Below are 19782 nucleotides of genomic sequence, written 5' to 3' on the forward strand. Positions count from 1 at the left end.
CTCCACACACTGGTCTAGCACTTAGTAACAAAGTCATGGACTTATTGGTGAATTGGGGTATAGACAAGAAGCTATTTTCCATAACATTGGACAATGCTACATCCAATGATTGTTTTGTAGAGTTTTCGAAGTCTAATCTGAACTTGAAAAATGCTTTGGTAAGGGAAGGAACATTTTTTCATGTTCGTTGTTGCACTCACATATTGAATCTCATTGTCCAAGATGGCCTAAAATTACCTCATTTCGCTATGGACAAAATACGAGATTATGTCAAATATGTGAAGCATTCACAACATCGAAAGTTTAGATTTCATGAATGTTGTGAAAAGGTGAGAGTGCCACGTGTGAGAGGATTTCGTCAAGATTGTCCTACTAGGTGGGAATTCTACTTATATGATGCTTGAAAGTGCTTTATACTATAGAGATGCTATTTGCCAATTCAGGTTTAGTGAGGAGAATTTCAAGTTTTGCCCAAACGATGATGAATGGAAGGAAATTGAGAAAATTGCTAGTTTCTTGAAGGTTTTTTATGACTTGACAAATTTTTTTTTTTGGGACATCTTATCCAACTGCAAATTTGTACTTTCAAGGAGTATAAAAGGTACAAGTAACTTTACTTAATGCGGAATTGGGTGATGATGTCTTTTTAAGGAATGTGGCTACTCAAATGTAAGGGAAATTTGACAAATACTGGTCAGATTATAGTAAAATTTTGGCAATGGTTGTTATTTTGGATCCTCGTTTCAAGATACAATTTGTATCTTTTTGTTTAAAAGAAGTGCAACCAATGTCTTGGAAATATCGAGTAAAAGACATCCAACGTGAGATGCATTCACTTTTTGATGAGTAGTGAAGCACCACTCCCCTTCAACTTTTAAGAAAATGTCTTCCTTTGAAGCAACTATTAGTCATGATCGTGGTCATATGACACCTACTGCAACATCAGTTAATGTGACATTGAAAGTAAGATTTTTTTTTTTTAAGTACAAATTTTATTTTACTTTTATTATACATCTATAGAATTTTTATATTTCTATTGTTATATATTTGTTTTTAGGGCTTTAAAGCTTTTGCTAAAGAAGATGAAAAAACTCCAATGTCAGAACTAGAAATGTTTTTTAGAGAGAGGATGGTAGATTGTGATAAAGAATTGGATATTTTGGACTTTTGGAGGAGTCGTGAATATAGGTATCCAATTCTTTCTCGAATGGCAAGAGATATCTTATCAATTCCAATATCAACTGTTGCATTGGAATTAGCATTTAGTATTGGAGGAAAAGTGATAAATATGTCACGTAGTTCTCTTACACCTGATAATGCTGAAACTATCATTTTAACTTGTGATTGACTGTATAGTCGAGGAGGTATGCTTATTTAATTATATTTCTATGTTATTATAATTACTATGTATTATGCAATATTTATTTATTTATTTATATTTTGAATTTTGAATGTAGTTGAAGATTTTGTAGATAAGAAAGAACTTGCTGAAGATATTGCTCAAGCTGAAAGAGCAGGTTGTACCTCATCTAGTGTCTCATCTTGCTCTGTTTGACTTTATTTGAATATTACTACACTAGCATAGGTTGTGCAGCTAGTGCTTTTATTTATCTTTGAAAATTATGTAGTCAATAAATTATTGTTTATTTGTTGTTTTAACTTGTAGTGTTGAATAAATTATTTGTAATTTTTTTCCAATTTGATAACTTGTAACTTTTGAGACGCTAATTAATAAGTTCAATTTATGTTATTCGATTCATAACTTAAATTATATTTTGAATTTTTACATGATAGGCACACAAGGAGAAGAAGATGAAAGCTTTGATGTCACAAATGAAAGCATTTCAATTAATTTAAGGCATTCAAATGATTTTGAAGTTATTTGAAGGATGGATTGAAATTTTTTTTTTAGTTTGTTGATAGTTTTATTTTGAGAGATTCACACGATTTGATAATAATTGTATTTAAAGAAACTCACATGCTGTAAGAACAATTATAATATTTAGATTTTAGACTCATACGAGTTACACAGTTTGAGTTTTTATTTTGAGTTGGATTGAGATTAATTTATTATGTTTTATTACTTACAGTTTTACTTGCATAAATTAGGAGTTGTTAATTAATATAAATGATTGAATGATTGATATAGTTACTAAAAAAGTTAATACACAAACTAATTGCAAGTTATCGTATACAATTTAAATTATTATGATAAAAATAAATTATTAATAAAATTATATTTGAGAATGGCGGATTATCCGTCCATCCGCCATGAATTATTCGACCCAAAACCGTCTAATCCGCCACTTAAACGAGTCGAATATGAATTATGATTTTTTCACTCAATAATCCGCCTTATCCGTCACGGATAAACCGACCCGATCCGCTTTACTAGGTCTACAACGGGGGCTTAGAAGTCAGAAGAACCCACACGTACACGTGAACCTCTCTCTCTCTCTCTCTCTCTCTCTCTCTCTCTCTCTGGGGTTGGTGGGAGTTGCATCCATTTCATTCCATTACCATAAAATATAAATCATCATAATCAAACATTGAGCCAAAGCATCAATATTCAGCCACACAGAACAAGCCAACCAACACCAATATTATGAAAGTTCAGATCTCAGAAACCATCTGCGTCTTCCCCGCCGCTACTCCCTCCCACCACCACCGCCTCCTCCCTCTCTCTCACCTCGACAACGACCGCAACCTCCACATCCCCTTCCGTTACCTCCGCGCATACGTTAGCGCCGGCCCTAACCCCAACCCCGACGACCCCGTCCAAGTCATCTCCGCTGCTCTCTCCCAGGTTCTCGTGCACTACTACCCATTCACCGGCTCCCTCCGCCGCCGCCCCGACGACAACCGCCTCGAACTACTCTGCGCCGGGGGCAGAGGAGTACCCCTAATTCGCGCCACCGCGGACTTCACGCTCGAGTCCGTGAACTACCTCGACAACCCGGCTGCCCCGTTCGTTGAGCGCTTGGTGCCCGACCCGAACCCGGAAGAGGAACTTGCCAACCCGTTCGTGTTGCAAGTAACGGTCTTCGCGTGCGGCGGGTATTGCCTGGGTGCGTCAATTTATCATTCCTTGTGCGATGGACTTGGCGCGACTCAGTTTTTCAGTGCCATGGGCGAGCTCGCCCGAGGGGCGACCCGGCCGTCGGTGGAGCCGGTTTGGGAACGGGCGGCTCTTTTGGGTCCGAGGGACCCGCCCCGCGTGGAGATACCGTTGCACGAGTTTCTGAGTTTGGACAAGAACTGGTCTCCGTACGGTCAGAGGAGCGGTCCGGTTAGCAGGGAGTGCTTTAGCGTGAGCGACGAGGGCTTGGACCGGTTCAAGACAATGCTGCTGGAGCAATCGGGGTTGAAATTTACAGCATTTGAAGCTCTGGGAGCTTTCATTTGGCGAGCCAAGTACAGTACAATTCTTCTCAACTTTATGCTGAAATTATTTAATTTTGAGAAATAGCTTTACTGATTTATAATAAATAAAATAGATAAAATACTTCCCAAGCTAAACTGGAGTCCACTCCTTGAAGTTAACGTTTTGATTTTTATGACCATATTTTCCTAGATAAACGCAAAGAAATTTCCTATCTCAGCCGAGAGTAAAAAATTTGGGGGTAAAGAAGTATAAAAAGTGCTCACAATTAGTTTTAGATCTCCTCTCTCTCTCTCTCTCTCTCACACACACACACACACACACACACACACACACACACACTCACACACATCATTGACTTAGGACTTGGACTTTAGAAAAATGGAAAATAATACAGTATTAATCCTGAGAGCTTCCTAAGAAAATATAGACTAGAGTCTACACCCAAACATGAACCCATTGTATATGGTACTATCGATTTTATATAGACAGAATTCTATTGAGAAATAGTTGAATCCTTAGACGATACTTTTGGAACAGGGTTAAAGCTTCAGGAGTTGTAGGCAGAGAAAATGTGAAGTTTGCATATTCAATTAATATAAGAAAGCTACTAAAACCGACACTACCTATCGGCTACTGGGGCAATGGTTGCATCCCCATGTACGTCCAACTTAGTGCTAAGGAGCTGGTGGAGCAACCCATTTGGGAAACTGCCCATTTGATCAAGAAAAGCAAATCAAATGTCAACGATGAATCTGTGCGCTCCTATATAGACTTTCAAGAGCTCAATTATGGAGAAGGAATCACGCCGGGGAAAATGGTGACCGCGTTCACTGATTGGAGGCACTTGGGTCATTCCACGGTAGATTTTGGGTGGAGAGGGCCCGTCGCCGTTTTGCCAATCTCAGGGAACCTTCTTGGGAGTGTTGAGCCTTGCTTTTTCTTGCCACATTCCTCTTCAATTCTAGGGAAGAAGAACGGGTTCAAGGTTTTGGTACTTCTGTCAGAGAGCGCCATGCCTACTTTCAGGGAAGAAATGGAGTTGTTCTCTAGCAACAAATTTGAATTACATTGACACAATGAAGTTAGGTTTGGTTATATTTGTATTTTTTTTTTTTTTTGGGTCAAAATAAACCAATCTTTTTTGATCTCATATCACTTTCATGACTCGCTCCTAATTTGAAAATTTTAAGATTGCATGAATGTTTCATGCCTTAAGGGACATTGTATTTGTATTGTATCACATTGTTATTGCTATATAGTTTTGATTATTGTTGCAGTTACAAAATCGGTTTTTCATAACTTTTTATCTTTTTGGTTTGTGAAGGGAACGATAGCAAACATTAATTAGTTTCTATTTCTCCATATTAATGTGTTCCCAGTTTTCATGTATTAATTAATTAAGCCTGAAATTAGTATAAAATTTATAGGAATTAATGCGCCCATGCACATGAGGGCTAAGCAACTTTAAGTTCTAGGAAACTATTGTTTGTGATGGGCTTAAGATAGAAATTAAAAAAAAAAAAAAAATGACTGTTAGTTATCTCAGGGTGACTTTGTGAATGGAACTGCGGGGAGACTTCATTTTTCGTCTCAAGGGGGTTCTATAGAGAATCGATATGGAATGTATACCGCTTGGTACCCAAGGACGGGCTGTGATGTTCGAGATATGTCAAAGGTTCCCCATGATGATGCAATGGGGTGATTTGGCAGGCAACAAAGTGGACTGTTAGTTGTGAGATTTGTTGAAAACTATGCAGGGGGCTTTGGTGATAGAAGGCTTGTAGCAGCTTTTGTGTCCATAGAGTCGCCACTAACTTACTTTATCCTAGGTGAGGTTAGAACGCCTAATTAATTACTATGTGTTCATTGGTCTCCAAACTATGCTTAGGTCCAAAAGAACAAATAATCATGATTTGCGTTACCAGAGCCAAGTTAAGGAGTGCGGTTATGTGAGGAGAAGACACAAGCACACCCTACACACCCATTTTTTCAAACGATGCCAAATTAATGTCTGATTGTTTCAAATTGAATCAAATGACATATAATTTGTCAAGCTCCGAACCCGAAAATGGGACCCAGGGGTGAATTTAAGTAACCTAACCTATCTCTGTATCAATTAAAACATACATGATACAACATACAAAGAGGGTCCGACCTCGTAGGGTGAACGGATGCCCTACGTACATACATACCAATGTCCATACTCATCAAAATACGCAGAGGAATACGGTCTTTTTTTACATAAACGGTACCATACCAAAGTCTATACCATACAAGGATATACATCCCTACGAATACCATACATACTACGGTCGTCTACAAAATCCATCACGACAACCTGGATACAAAAACTCGTACCTATTAGGCACTAGTAGTAGCTAAACAACACCCCTCACTTTCAGATGCTAGGATGCTAGTTTCGGCTAGCCGAAGGACCTGAAAAATATTTGTATATATTCGGAGTGAAACACCTCTCAGTAAGGGAGAAAACAGGTTATATCAGCGTGTGGCATACTAGTGTCATTTACATACATCATAACACTACACATACGATACGGTTCGAAACAATTCGTACAGTTTCAAAACAATTTCCATACATTTCCATACAGTTCTAGTATTTTCACAAAAACCATTCCAGTTCATACGATACCCAACATACATACATACATACATACATACATACGATTAGTGTCGTCACACTAGTTTGCAATTACACCAGGTCACCACAGACTCACAGTGATTACATTGCTATACACGCAACTACACTGCGACGATTGAGGCTTATGGTGAATCCATTGCTATATATGCAACTACACAAGGTCACCTAGTCTCACAGCGATTACGTTCCAACACATGTAACTACGAAGATCTATGACTGAGGCCCAATAGTAAATCTATTGCTACATACGCAACTACACAAGGTCACCTGGTCTAACCCCCTTTACATTAACATGTGACAACTACGCTGCGACGACCTAGGCCCACTGTGAATCCATTGCAACATACAGTGTAGATCACACCTTCGGTGACCAGCCGAACCATACTGGTGATATTTTACACCTTGGATATAGAGCCAGCCGCTCTCGGCGTATGGTAATTGGCCGCCACTAGCCGATTTCACAAAACCTAGAATCATTTTGGGAACTCATGTCCCTATACATTTCAACGTATAGTAATAAACCGCCACATAACTGTTTCACAAATATCTAGAACAACATACATACATTCATACGTACCACACTTATTTGGTTTATGGCAAATCATATCGTTTACAATTCCAAGTATACAGTTTATGCAAATATGGATTATGGTCACCTCCATAATACAGTTTAAATAAGACAAACGGTTTTCCAAACAAATTAGAGATGATACCCGAAATCCCTAATTTTTTCAAAAACTATAACCCGAAAATCCCATATTTTTACCCGATAGATTTTCCTAAATAAGTAGTCAAAACATACATACGATCGTAGCCTATAGGCTTACCAATCCTGATTTCAAAAATGGACTGATATAAACAGAATCCCCTTACCTTAACCCGAAATCCAACTACGAACTCTACGGTCCTCAAAACTATGAACCGAGACTCCGAAATCTTCAAACCACAGTACAAAACATACTTACAATCCGTACTACTACACATATACTGAATCAGAAATGAAAACCGAGTCTTACCTCGATTTTGGACTGAAACCCGAAATCCTTCGAAACGAGATTCCGATCCAGTAGAAACGTAGAGAATCCTTCACTAATCCTCGCAGTAACTGTGGATTTGTGAATTCGGCGACAAACAGCGAAGGAATCGAAGAGAGAGAGAGAGAGAGCTTCGAAATCCTAGAGAGAGTGAGAGAGAGAATATCCAAAACTTAGCAATGAAGAAACCCAAAATATCCTTTTATAGACCTTTGACCCGAGGGATTTTATTGACGAAAAGTTTCTTCGTCGTCGAAAAATTCGGCATTTCGTCGAGCACTCGGAGGCCCCGTCGACGAAGTCTGATATTTCCCATTTTCTGCTTCTCGACTTTCCTTCGTCGACGAACCTCTAAATTTTGTTGACAAAAATCCTACTACCTTTGTCGACGAATTCTGGCTTCGTCAACGAAGCCTGCAAAATTTCCATTTTACCCCTCTTTTACCAAAATCAACCCCACATACAACGGTTCGGGTTCTTACATAATTAATTTCTAATTATTATTACCAACCATTAAATATTGAATCCATTCACACCTCATCTAGAATTCTGTTCAAGGATGTAAACTTTATCTCACTTAACGGGCAATTTGGAGAAACACAATAGTCCTTCTTCAAATTGTAGTCATCAGGTTAGTTAATAACGTTTTCATGTAATTAACCACTTGATTAGTGAATTACCGACCTTCAAATATTGAATTCATTTACATCCTATCCGGAATTCCATTCAAGGATGTAAACTACATCTCACCTAGGCAATTTAAAGAAACACAATTGTCCTTTAAATTTTCATCCTTGGATTAATTATCGATAATTAACACCCACCAAAACCACACTCCCCCCCCAATAGACCCCTATAAGCATGTTATTCCATCATAGGGAACTCACACTCGTATGTGCGTGCAAAACGAAAACAAAAACTAATGCTGCCATGCAAATTTCATGTAGAAATGAAACAATAAAGCATAATTGGAAAAGAGCTCCTAGGGGGTTAAGACTTTTTTTTTTTTTTTTTAGAATTTTTTTTTTTAGGATTTTTCATTATTTTTCAAGATTTTTATTGATCTTTTTTTTATGGATTTCATTTTTTTAAAATTTTTTGTGATTTTTTGGACTTTCTATTTTTTTAGATTTTTTTCTTTAAAAAAATTTGTATTTTTTTAAATATTTTTATCCCTCCCCTTTCCATGATATTTAAATATTTTTTTTTTAATTTATAGTTGATTTTATAAAGGATAAATTATTTATTTCAGCAAAATATATCAAAACAGGGTTCTCAATTTTTTTTTTTTAATAATTTCTGAATTTTCCAACATTTTTTCATGTTTTTTTTTTTTTTTTCTCAAAATACTCCTATTTTAAATAAATTTTGGGAGCATAATGAATTAAAAAAAGAATACTAATAATAATAATAATAATAATAATAATAATAATAATAATAATAATATTAGTAATAAAGAATGACCTAAAAGTTGAGAAGCACCCCCCTCCACCCCCCATGTGCTTGTGCAATCCCAGAAAACAAAAGAAAGGGAATAGAAAAAGAAAAACAAAATTAAAAGTCCTTAAAAGCTCTTTTTCTCCTTCAGCTTCCGCGCATGGCCCCCCTGCTTTCTTCTTCAGCCACCGACTACTTCTTCATTGGGGAATGAACACCTTGGTCATGGCTGGGCAACCTCCTTTCTTCTGAATTTCCTTTTGCAGCTTCAAGCAATTCGGCTTCTTCTCCAACTCAACCCAGTTCCCCTAATTTCTCCACCAGCCCTACCTCACTCTCAAACACCATAGAGTTTTTTCTTTTTCGGTATCCTCCCTAAGCCTCCATCTCATTCACCAATAAAACTCCGTCACTCCAAAGCATGTATGTATGTATGTATGTATGAATGTAAGAGACACTTATTGAAATTTTCATTATTATCAATGCAAAGGGAGGATGAGGGTAGAGAGAGAGGGTCACCCAACTAAGATGTTAGGAAAGAACTTAGATGGTACCTAAAAATGATAAGAGTGTAGGAATGGTAGATGTAATTTCATTTTATAATGATTCGGACAAAGTAGGTGTCTATAACTATAGTTCTTAAAGAATCTTTGACTGGAGGAAGAAGGTGGTGGCACTATAGTTCACATGGGCGAGACCTTAGATGACACCTAAAAATAATAGAGTGTAGGAATGTTAGATGTAATTTCATTTTATAATGATCCGGACAAAGTAGGTGTCTATAACTATAGTTCTTTAAGAACCTTTAACCGGAGGAAGAAGGTGGTGACGCTATAGTTCACATGGGTGAGCAGGTTAGTTTTTTAAAATTGCATGGACCTGTTGACCGATCCACATAAATCGGCTAACCAATTTATTTATTTATTCTTTCATTTAAATTATTTTTATTTTAAAAAGTTTATAGAATAGTTTTAAATCTTTAAAAAAATTGAAAAATTATAAATAAAAAAGATTATTTTTATTTTAGGACATGTTTTTACAAATTTTATAATTATTTTATACTTTAATGTTGCTTTCTTTTATTTAAGTATTCAAACTTAGAATGTGATTTTAAAAAAATATTTTAATTCCAAAAATATTTTCTTTTTTAAAATAAAATGTCCTCAGTGTTTTTTTTTTTTTTCATCTTTATTATGACTTCCCCTTGTATTTTAATTTGTTTTACACTTTATTTATAGTGTTTTCTTGAATTTTATTCCATTTTAATAGTTAAATATTGTTTTAAAATTTTTAAAAAATACAGAAAATTTTAATAAAATTTCAAAACAAATCCTAGTTAATTTCCAATGAGTTTTTGGAGTTTGTAGAGTGTTTTGGACCTGGTGTGATCTTAGAGTAGGTTCAAAAAGAAAAGACAACAAGAGGGTTTGAAGGCAAGCATTATTTGTTGTATATTGTGAATGGTATGCCTTTATCTTATCTCAAGTGTATGGAATACATGTGATGCTCTTTTTTTTTTTTGAGAAAAGAGGACGGCACCTTTTTTATTTATTAATATATCCTCACTTTTAGCAAAGGAATACTATGGTAGGGCAACAAAACTCATATGAATAATTTATTTTTCATGAATTGATTTGTCATGATTGGATGATTAGCATGCATATTTAATTCACTTCATTCTATGATATGTTTGTACCTAGTATTAATTCATGTGAACTGTGAATTGAATTCTGCTTGGATTTTGCATTATAAATGTATGCTTGAATAACCCTAAAAGTAATGATGGCTTGATGAGATTTGAAGTTTCATTTGAATCTGAGTGAACCAAGCTAAATGAAATTAAAACTCTAATCATTTAATCCGATGATAGAATCTTGAAGTGGCACGACATTGGTCTCAATGTGATTTGAGGTGAGGAAAGTCCTACTATAATGGAATACTTGAGGGTTGTAGGGTAGAATGATATCTGAGAAAAAGGTAACCTAACTCATTCCAGAAAATAGTTAAAAATTCTGTTTGATTAATGAAATAAAATGTAATGCACATTTATATCAAATTTTATATAAATTTATACAAACTTAAATTTAAATTTCAAAATAAATAATACAATTTTATTAAAATTATATTTATTATTTAACAATAACAATTAACTCCTCAATTGTATAGCCTTCTACAATTTTATTAAAATTATATTTATTATTAAATAATTACAATTAACTCCTCAATTGTATAGCCTTGTTCTTATTATAAAAACTAACCATGAAATATAGAAATTATACAAAAAACCTCCCCCTGCACGTGTCTGTGTATCTGCATTTTAAATGTTATACATGTAACAAATTAATTTTATATTCATTAATATTAAAGGGCAACTCATTTTCAATGAGTGTATAATTTAGGAAATAGGTATACGAATACATAAATGGAAAGTCGCATGTACAATTTCTCCCAGAAACAATGATACCTTTAGATGATGACTAAAAGTTGAACGACTGTTAGATGCCACCAAATTTGAATTCCCAAGTATCCAAATAAAAATAAAAATAATTTTATATTTTATAAGTTAATTATATCTCTACTTTATGCATATAAATTTGCTTTGAAAAGTAAAAGCTAGGTCTATATACAGGTAAGTATGCTAGCCCATTACACAATTTCACCCAAAAATAATAAACAATAATATTGGAGTAGAAAACAAAAAAAGATAAAAATATATTTTTTAAAAGTTATATTTTTCTTTTATTAAGAATATTTAATTCTTTAAATAACTAATCTATTTTCATAATTAAAATTTAAACATATAGAATATAATAAATCAATCTAGCCTATGACACTATCCAGTTGAATTAAATCCACAAGCCATTAACAATTCGTTTGGATTCGGCCCGTGAACCCATTTTTTCACCCCAAAGTCCAACATAACAATCCCCAAAAATAGCTTTTCCTAATCCTAGCTGGACCATATGGGAATCCCAACAAGAAGGACAGTGGCTCATGTGCGTGTGCACTTTGGCCCAATATTTTTCTGACAAGGAAGATATTATTATGAGTCATCTTGTAACAATAATGTTGTCTATGGGTTGGCCACTTGTTTGCTGCCAAAGTTGCTCATCCTAGTGGGGCAATGAGGTTATACCTATAAATTTGCATTAAAATGTAAAAGCTAGGTATGTGTATATATATATATATATATATATATATATATATATATATATATTGTAAGTTTAAACATCCACGATAAACATGATTTATACATCTTAATTTTAAGGACCTTAGAAACTTGTAATTTTACACAACAAACGTTAAAAGAAAATTATACCTTGATCCATAACCTCCAAACATATATCCTTAGACCGTGTTTCTATCTCATAACCTTACACTTCCTTATGCTCTATCTTAATTGGATGGAAATCTACTTTTCATATTACCTCAATAAATATGATCATAACTTTATTTGAGGCAATTAATGTCTTATATTATCCCACTTGACTCAAGTGAAATTACTTAATGTAGTTGATCATATAAACATAATGTGCATACATTAGTTATCATTAATATGTAGAAAACTTGTATGAGTCATGGCGGTTACATATCATCTTTATTAGCATAGTCCCTTCCATTCACTATGATACAAGTTCCACTACATAAAATGATGTCTAAGTGAGAGGCATACATTAGGTCCAACTTTAATGACTTAATTGAGATAATCATGTTATCATTGTTCCATAGTAATTATGTATACGAAAATGGAAAACATAAATAACAGAAAATATAACAACCCGACCCTTTATATGGACTCAGGTGTCACTCACTCATACAAAATACCTCTACCTGTTCAAGATACATATACGACCCGCCCTAAAACAGGGACATATGGGTGTAACTCATACATAACAGGAATGTAAATGTTACGGAAAAACATAAACATTCATTGGGATTTCTAATAGACATATACTAGAGTTTACTGTTGTATCCTCAAATACATTTATATAGACATAGAACATATTCTATTAATACAACCCCAAAAGGATATTCCAACTAAGTTCAATATACACATAAACTACTTACGTATGCTACAACCCAAAAACAATTCTCCAAGTCCCTTAATCAACTAGGACCAACGTCCTGGTGGACCTGAAAACAAAGGTTGTAAAATGGGGTGAGGCACCTCTCAGTGAGGAAGAAAGTATTACAATCAGAATGTGACCACATGTGCGTATTTCAATTTAAAACGAGTATCCATACGTATGAGATAAAGGTTTTCAATATCGAAGTACTGCACATATATCAATATAAACAATACTGTTTTTCCATATCAGCTTTTAAATCATGTATATGAATATAGAACGACCAACAACTTTGTATCACATATAATGCCTATTTTACCCCATGGCACGGGTTGTGCATTAATATCTCTAACAATGTCCTGTTCGTGCAGGCATTCGTCAAGCATCAAATATATAGTCCGACTGTCCCCATCTGGTCTATTATTTCAACAGTGGTTTCATTACTCCTGCTAGCTGACTATCTATGTATCCACACTAATTTACATGTGTGGTTGCACTGTATCCTTTCAGCTGAGGAATTCCCTGCCATTGGGAATATCTTTCACCTCCATTAATAAAGTTTTTTTAACTTCTCACATTGGAGTATCTTTCAACCCCTTCTTCTGGAGTATCTTTCAATTCCTTTGGTAACAAGTTGCGGTTCTATTTATTATATATACAATTTATAACAAAACATGATAACCTGTACAATTTTCAATATTTTCAGAAACTCATATACCCATATCAGGTTTAAACTAGCACATATCTTCTCGGTTTTTCCTTTTCACATATACAACTCGGTGTATAACCGGCTTTTGTTTTCCACATTTTCAATATAAGTTGGAACTTCGTTCCCATAGTTCATATCAATAATATCAAATGTTCACAAGTTCAATTTCATCCACGTGTCACACTAATTTTGTTGCGGGGTGAAAATTTGCAAGGATGCTCTTTCGACTTCCGTTAACCTGAAAGGAGAAGAAAAGAAAGGTTTGGAGGACCTGGGGTGTACTCCGGGGGATCGCTCTGATGCCTAAGTAAAAGGAATGCTTTTTGAGAGGCTGAATGCAACAGTAGAATAGTGCTGAATGACTTACCTTGGCCTCTTCTCTAGATCCCTTCTTATAGGGGCTCGAGTTGACCGTAGGTTAGTTCGTATTCATTGTGCGGGGGCGTGAGTCGCTCCCCAGTCATAAAGTGCTTATGCCTATTACTTAGCTATTTAAGCCGTTAGTGTGGATCTTTCCTCCTATTTATTAGGTTGGAGGTAATCACTCGTCAAAATGTTTGACCCGGAGAAGGCGTGAGACAGGTGTTGACCTACCCTCATTAGTTAGATTATTTTGGGCGTATCAGTTGTCCCCCCCTCAATTTCAAATTTCTGGACGGAATTTTGAATAATTGCTTTGTCTGCATCTTTCCCCTTAGAAGGTTTAATGCTCCCTCTTTTTTTTTTTTAGGCATGATTTACCGAACGAGTTACCGAGCAACTTGTGTCGAGCTGCTCCACGGAGGGACTTTTGCCGACCTATCAGACCTGCTCCATGAAAGGAAGTTGGCCGACCTGTTTCATGGAGGGAAATTGACCGAACTGTACAAGCTGCTCTATGAAGGAAATTTTTGTTCAAGTACTAGACACACACATTAGTAATATACAGTTTGTCATAATCAAAATCAGGGATCAGACTCAAAAAGTCAATATTGTGTTTCTATTTCACAACCTTACGCTTCCTTATGCTCTATCTTAATTTGATGAAAATCTTAGCGCAAACTTTTTAGGTTGAGATAGGACCAGCCCCAAACCTCCTTTATATATTAATCACTTCCATCAAATGATTAATTAATATACATAATTTATCATAATTATAGACTTCTCATATTCCGAGATATGATTATTGTAAATTATGATATATAATATTATTATATTTAATATTAAAGACCTTTCACATTATCTCAATAAATATGATCATAATTTTATTTGAGGCAATTAATGTCTTTTATATATATATATATATATATATATATATATATATATATATATATATATGATTTCTGAATTTCAGGTTCAATCTAATGTGCCATGCATGTGGTGTTGGGTTCTTTTTTTTTTTAATATTATTTTACCTTTTTTTTTTTTTTTTGGCTTTTGTCCTTTAAACACAAGCCCCTCTGTTTTAAAAACCATGACTCTCTTGTTGGCGTGAGCCCATGTTTTTTAACCCTCTATTTTTTTCCCCTCTTCTCTCTTGCATACGTAGCGGGCCATATGCAAGCCCAACTAATTTTTAAAATTTATTTTTCTTTTCTCTTTGATGATTTGATCCCATGTGGGCTCCACCAAATTCCCCACATTGATTGCATTATTTTTCTCAAAAAAAAAAAAAAAATATTTTTTTTTATTAGAAAAAAATTATAAATTCCAACATTAATGAATTCCACTATATATTTGTTTTTTAAAAAATAATCCTAACTCAACAACTTTCAATCAATTTCTTTTTTATTACTTATATATTATAAAATTAATTCAAATTATTTGTTCCAACTTTCTTTATTATTTGTTTATATTTACATCTACTAAAAGTATAGAATTAATTTTAGTTTATATTGCTAAAAAATATAAAAATATATATACCATGTTACATTTCAATTTACATATATTATATGAACTAAAACTAAATAAATGATAGGAAATATTTTTAAAAATTTTAATATAATATGTACATTACAATATAATTTTTCCCCACTAAAATTATAAAATTAATTTTATTTAATATTGTTCAAAAATATATAAATATATATATGCACTATGTTATGTTTCTACTTACATATATTATATACATTAAAATCAGAATAAGTAATTGTTTTCTCACTTATCTTCCATCAAAAAGTTATCATGTTAAATCATTACGATTATATATAAATATATATTTATAAAAAAATATAACATAAAATATTTAAATTTTACTCAAATTTTACATTTTAAATCCTCATTCAATATTATTATGACTTATATTTTTATTTTATTTTTCTCAATTAATTTTACATTTAAATTGATCTGCCACAAATAAATTTATATCATATGCATATGTCCACATCATTTTTAAATTTTATGCACTACACACAATTTTTATAAATATTATATTATTCATAAGAATTTATCAATATTTTTCAATTACGTTGAACAAGTTATATAAAATAATGTATTAAATTATGATATTATTGTCAGAACTAATTACCAAAATACATATATATGACAATTAATCTCACTAAAAACATACAAAAAAGTTATAATTAAATATTATATATATTATGTATTTTAAAGGTGATATTTAATGAAATAGTATATTTTGAATGCATTTTTTTATGTACCTTTACCAACAATAAAGTCATATTTACATTCAATTTTATATTATTAGGATTAATCTTAATATTTGGATTCTCTATCTATTATGAAAATTTAAAATTCAAATTTATTTGTTATCTTTAAGCAATTTTTATTTAAGACCAAACTTAATCATTCCAATATCACCTATTTATAATTCAAATTTCTAATCTTCTTTCTTTTAAGTTACCTGGTATGTATTAGAGTCTTAGACCTTTTTTTGTTTTATTATTACATTATCCTGCCTCGATCAGTTTTTAGCAGTATAATATAAAAACCGCCGCTAGATCGCACTTAAATCCCAGAAGCTAGCCACAGATATCAGTTGTAACTTTGAACCATCACTGTTTTACATAACCTTTTCAGCCCTACTACCTTCATGCATGTAGCAATATGGGTGAGGTTGCAACTGTTGGTTTTTTCCCTCCTTGTGGGGCTCAAGAGATTGGAATTTTTTTTATTTAATGCTGTTTGGCTTCTCAAGAAGCTTGTCTGCCATGCCTAGCTGCTCCTAGGCTTCTCCCAAGCAGCGCTTCGTGCGCACAGATCTGAAAATAGTGGCCACCCCAATATTTTTTTTTCATTCAGATTTTCGGTTCTCTTAGAGTGCTGCGATCTCCATTCTGTTTTCTCCTCACCAGCTCCTAGCGCCTGCAGCAGGCCCACGCACCAGTGATGGTCTTCTTCTTCATTGCAGCAAGCTACTGCTGCTTCTTCTTGGTGCGTCTCCAACTACATATTATTTATAGCATATTGAGATTTCTTTTATTATGGTCTTTTGTTTGGTTCTTTGGAACTTTGTTCAGAATATTTGATGAAACATTTTCATCTTGCTACTTTTGTTTATACATTCTTGTGTATTTGTAAGACATATGCCTTTTGTATCCACTTTGTACAACATATTTTGGTAATAGTGGATTTGGACAGTCGTGCCCCGTGAACATACCTCAACATTTGAGGGAACCACGTTAAATTTCTTGCGTCTCAATTTTTTATTGTTTGCATTATTCCATTGATTTACTTGTGGGAATTAGTTCATATATAATATTTTCCCAACAAGTGGTATTAGAGCCGTGTTATTTGTACGCATTAAATTTGTATAAATCATGAATGGTAGTGTTGGCCGTATGATTAGCTTCAATGGAAGCAATTGGGTATCTTGGAAAACAAAAATGCAAGATCTTTTATTTTGCAAAGATTTGGATGGGTCTATTGAGGGTGATAGCCGAAAGCCTAAAGACATGAATGATGATGAGTGGAATAAGCTTAATAGGAAAACCGTTGGTGTTATCTGGTAATGGATTGATGATAGTGTTTTTCATTATGTCTCTACTGAAATTTCGGCACATAAATTGTGGAAAAAATTAGAGGGTCTTTATGATAGAAAATCGGCTACAAATAAAACCTTTCTTTTGCGAAAATTGGTGAATTTGAAATATAAAGATGGTGGTCTTATTACCGAACATTTGAATGAGAAGAAAAATATTATCAATCAGCTTGCTACTATGAAAATAGTTTTTGATGATGAATTGCAGGCCTTAATGCTTCTTAGCTCTTTGCCGAAAAGTTGGGAGACTTTGGTTATGACTGTTAGTAATTCGGCTCTCGATGGAATTGTCACTATGAACCAAGTAACTAGCAGCATGTTGAATGAAGAAATTAGAAGAAAATCGGTTGGCTCTTCTCATTCAGAGGCACTTGTGACAGAAAACCGAGGGAGAGGTAGAAGTAAAAGCAGATATTCTCACCGTAATGATAAATCAAGAGGTCGGTCCAACTCAGTTTCAAAGAAAGATATTGAGTGTCCCTATTGTCATAAAAAGGGGCATATGAAGCGGGAGTATAGAAAATTGAAATTCAAGGACCAAAACAAAGAGAAAAATTTTGAGAAAAAGCATGAAGACACAACTTCAATTGCATCTGATGGTGATCTTATGGTTGTTTGTGATGAAAGCTGCATTATTTTGACAAGTCAAGAGACTAATTGGGTTATTGATTCCGATACGTCATTCCATGTCACTTCTCGGGGAGATTTCTTCACTTCTTATTCCAAAGGAAATTATGGAGTTGTTCGGATGGAAAATGAAGGTCTATCAAAAATTGTTGGCATTGGAAATGTTTGTTTGGAAACAAATTTGGGATGCAAGTTGGTACTCAAAGATGTGAGACATGTATCCGATATTCGACTAAATTTGATATCTACCGGAAAGCTTGATGATGAAGGATTTGACAATCATTTTGGTGATGGAAAATGGAAGCTCACAAAGGGTAATTTGGTGGTGGCTAAAGGTAAGAAAATCGGTACATTTTATATGATGCAAGGTAAAATTGGTAATGGTGTTGTGAATGCAATTGAAAGTCACTCTTCCACCAATTTGTGGCATAAGTGGCTTGGGCACATGAGTGAAAAAGGAATGCAATTTTTGTTCAAAAAGAAGCTCCTACCCGGGATGAAAGGTACCTCTCTTAAAGTTTGTGTTCATTGTTTGGCCGGTAAGTAACATAGAGCTCCTTTTCGTGTAAAGTTTGTTACTAAAAAATCTAATGTTTTAGATTTGATACATTCAAATGTATGTGGGGTGGTGCACTTTACTTCTTTACCTTTATTGATGATTGTTCAAGAAAAGTTTGGGCTTACACTTTGAAGACTAAAGATCAAGTCTTAGATGCGTTTAAGCATTTTCAGGTTAAAGTTGAAAGGGAGATTGGAAAGAAGGTGAAATGTGTGTGCTCGGATAATGGTGGAGAGTACATTGGCCCATTTGATGCATATTGTTATAGCCAAGGAATTAGACATCAAAAGACCGTTAAGAAAACCCCTCAACAAAATGGTATTGTTGAAAGGATGGACCGCACTATACTGGAGAAAATGAGATGTATGCTCTCTCATGCGAAGCTGCCAAAATCATTTTGGGGTGAAGCAATGAGGACGGCGGTGGACTTGATTAATTTGTCCCCTTCAACTCCTTTACTTGGTGAAGTTCCTGAAAAAATTTGGAAAGGTAAGGATGTTACTTATGATCACTTGAAAGTGTTTGGTTGTCGTGCATTTGTTCACATTCCAAAAGATGAAAGATCCAAATTTGATGACAAGACAATGCAATGTATTTTTCTTGGTTATGGGCATGATGAATTTGGATACAGATTGTGGAATCCGGTTGACAAGAAAATTGTTAGAAGCTAAGATGTTGTATTTTTTGAAGATCAAACAATTGAAGATTTTGGAACGGTTGAGCAATCACAATGTAATGGGAATGTTTTGTTGACTTAGACTTACCTTCTCCACCTTTGGCACATGATGAAAATATGGAAGATGTTCTTCCACCTTTTGAAGATGTTGGAAATGATGAAATTCGTAATGATACTGAAAATGAAAATGAGGGGGAGCAACAAGTTCAAAGCAAGCTAAATTGAGAAGGTCTTCAAGAGAGCCAAGACCTTCATCTAAATATCCATCAAGTGACTATGTTACTCTAACGGATCAAGGGGAACCCGAAAGCTATGAAGAAGCCATGAACCATGAAAATAAAGTTGAATGGGTGGAGACTATGCAAAAGGAAATGAATTCCATAGTTGACAATCACACTTATGATTTGGTTAAACTTCCTCCTGGAAAGAAAGTTTTGAAAAATAAATGGGTGTTTAGGCTGAAAAATGATGGAAAGAATCTTCGGTACAAGACCAGGCTTGTGGTAAAAGGCTTTGGTCAGAAAAAGGGAATTGACTTTGATGAAATATTCTCACCGGTTGTAAAGATGTCATCTATTCGGGTTGTTCTTGGCATGATAGCATACTTGAATTTAGAAGTTGAGCAACTAGATGTGAAAACCGCTTTCTTA

At 34.2% G+C, this 19782-nt stretch overlaps 1 protein-coding gene across 1 annotated transcript; it reads left to right on the forward strand.

Moving 5' to 3' along the window:
• The first annotated feature begins 2419 nt into the window (after positions 1 to 2419).
• Positions 2420 to 4670, forward strand: LOC131144965 (spermidine coumaroyl-CoA acyltransferase-like). Its single transcript, XM_058093963.1, has 2 exons — positions 2420 to 3414; positions 3923 to 4670. Exons 1-2 carry the CDS (start codon positions 2606 to 2608, stop codon positions 4455 to 4457), a joined length of 1344 nt encoding a protein of 447 aa, XP_057949946.1. The 5' UTR covers positions 2420 to 2605; the 3' UTR covers positions 4458 to 4670.
• The last annotated feature ends 15112 nt before the right edge of the window (positions 4671 to 19782 follow it).

The sequence above is a fragment of the Malania oleifera genome, chromosome 12 (genome assembly GCF_029873635.1).
Source record: "Malania oleifera isolate guangnan ecotype guangnan chromosome 12, ASM2987363v1, whole genome shotgun sequence".
Classification (NCBI taxonomy): domain Eukaryota; kingdom Viridiplantae; phylum Streptophyta; class Magnoliopsida; order Santalales; family Ximeniaceae; genus Malania; species Malania oleifera.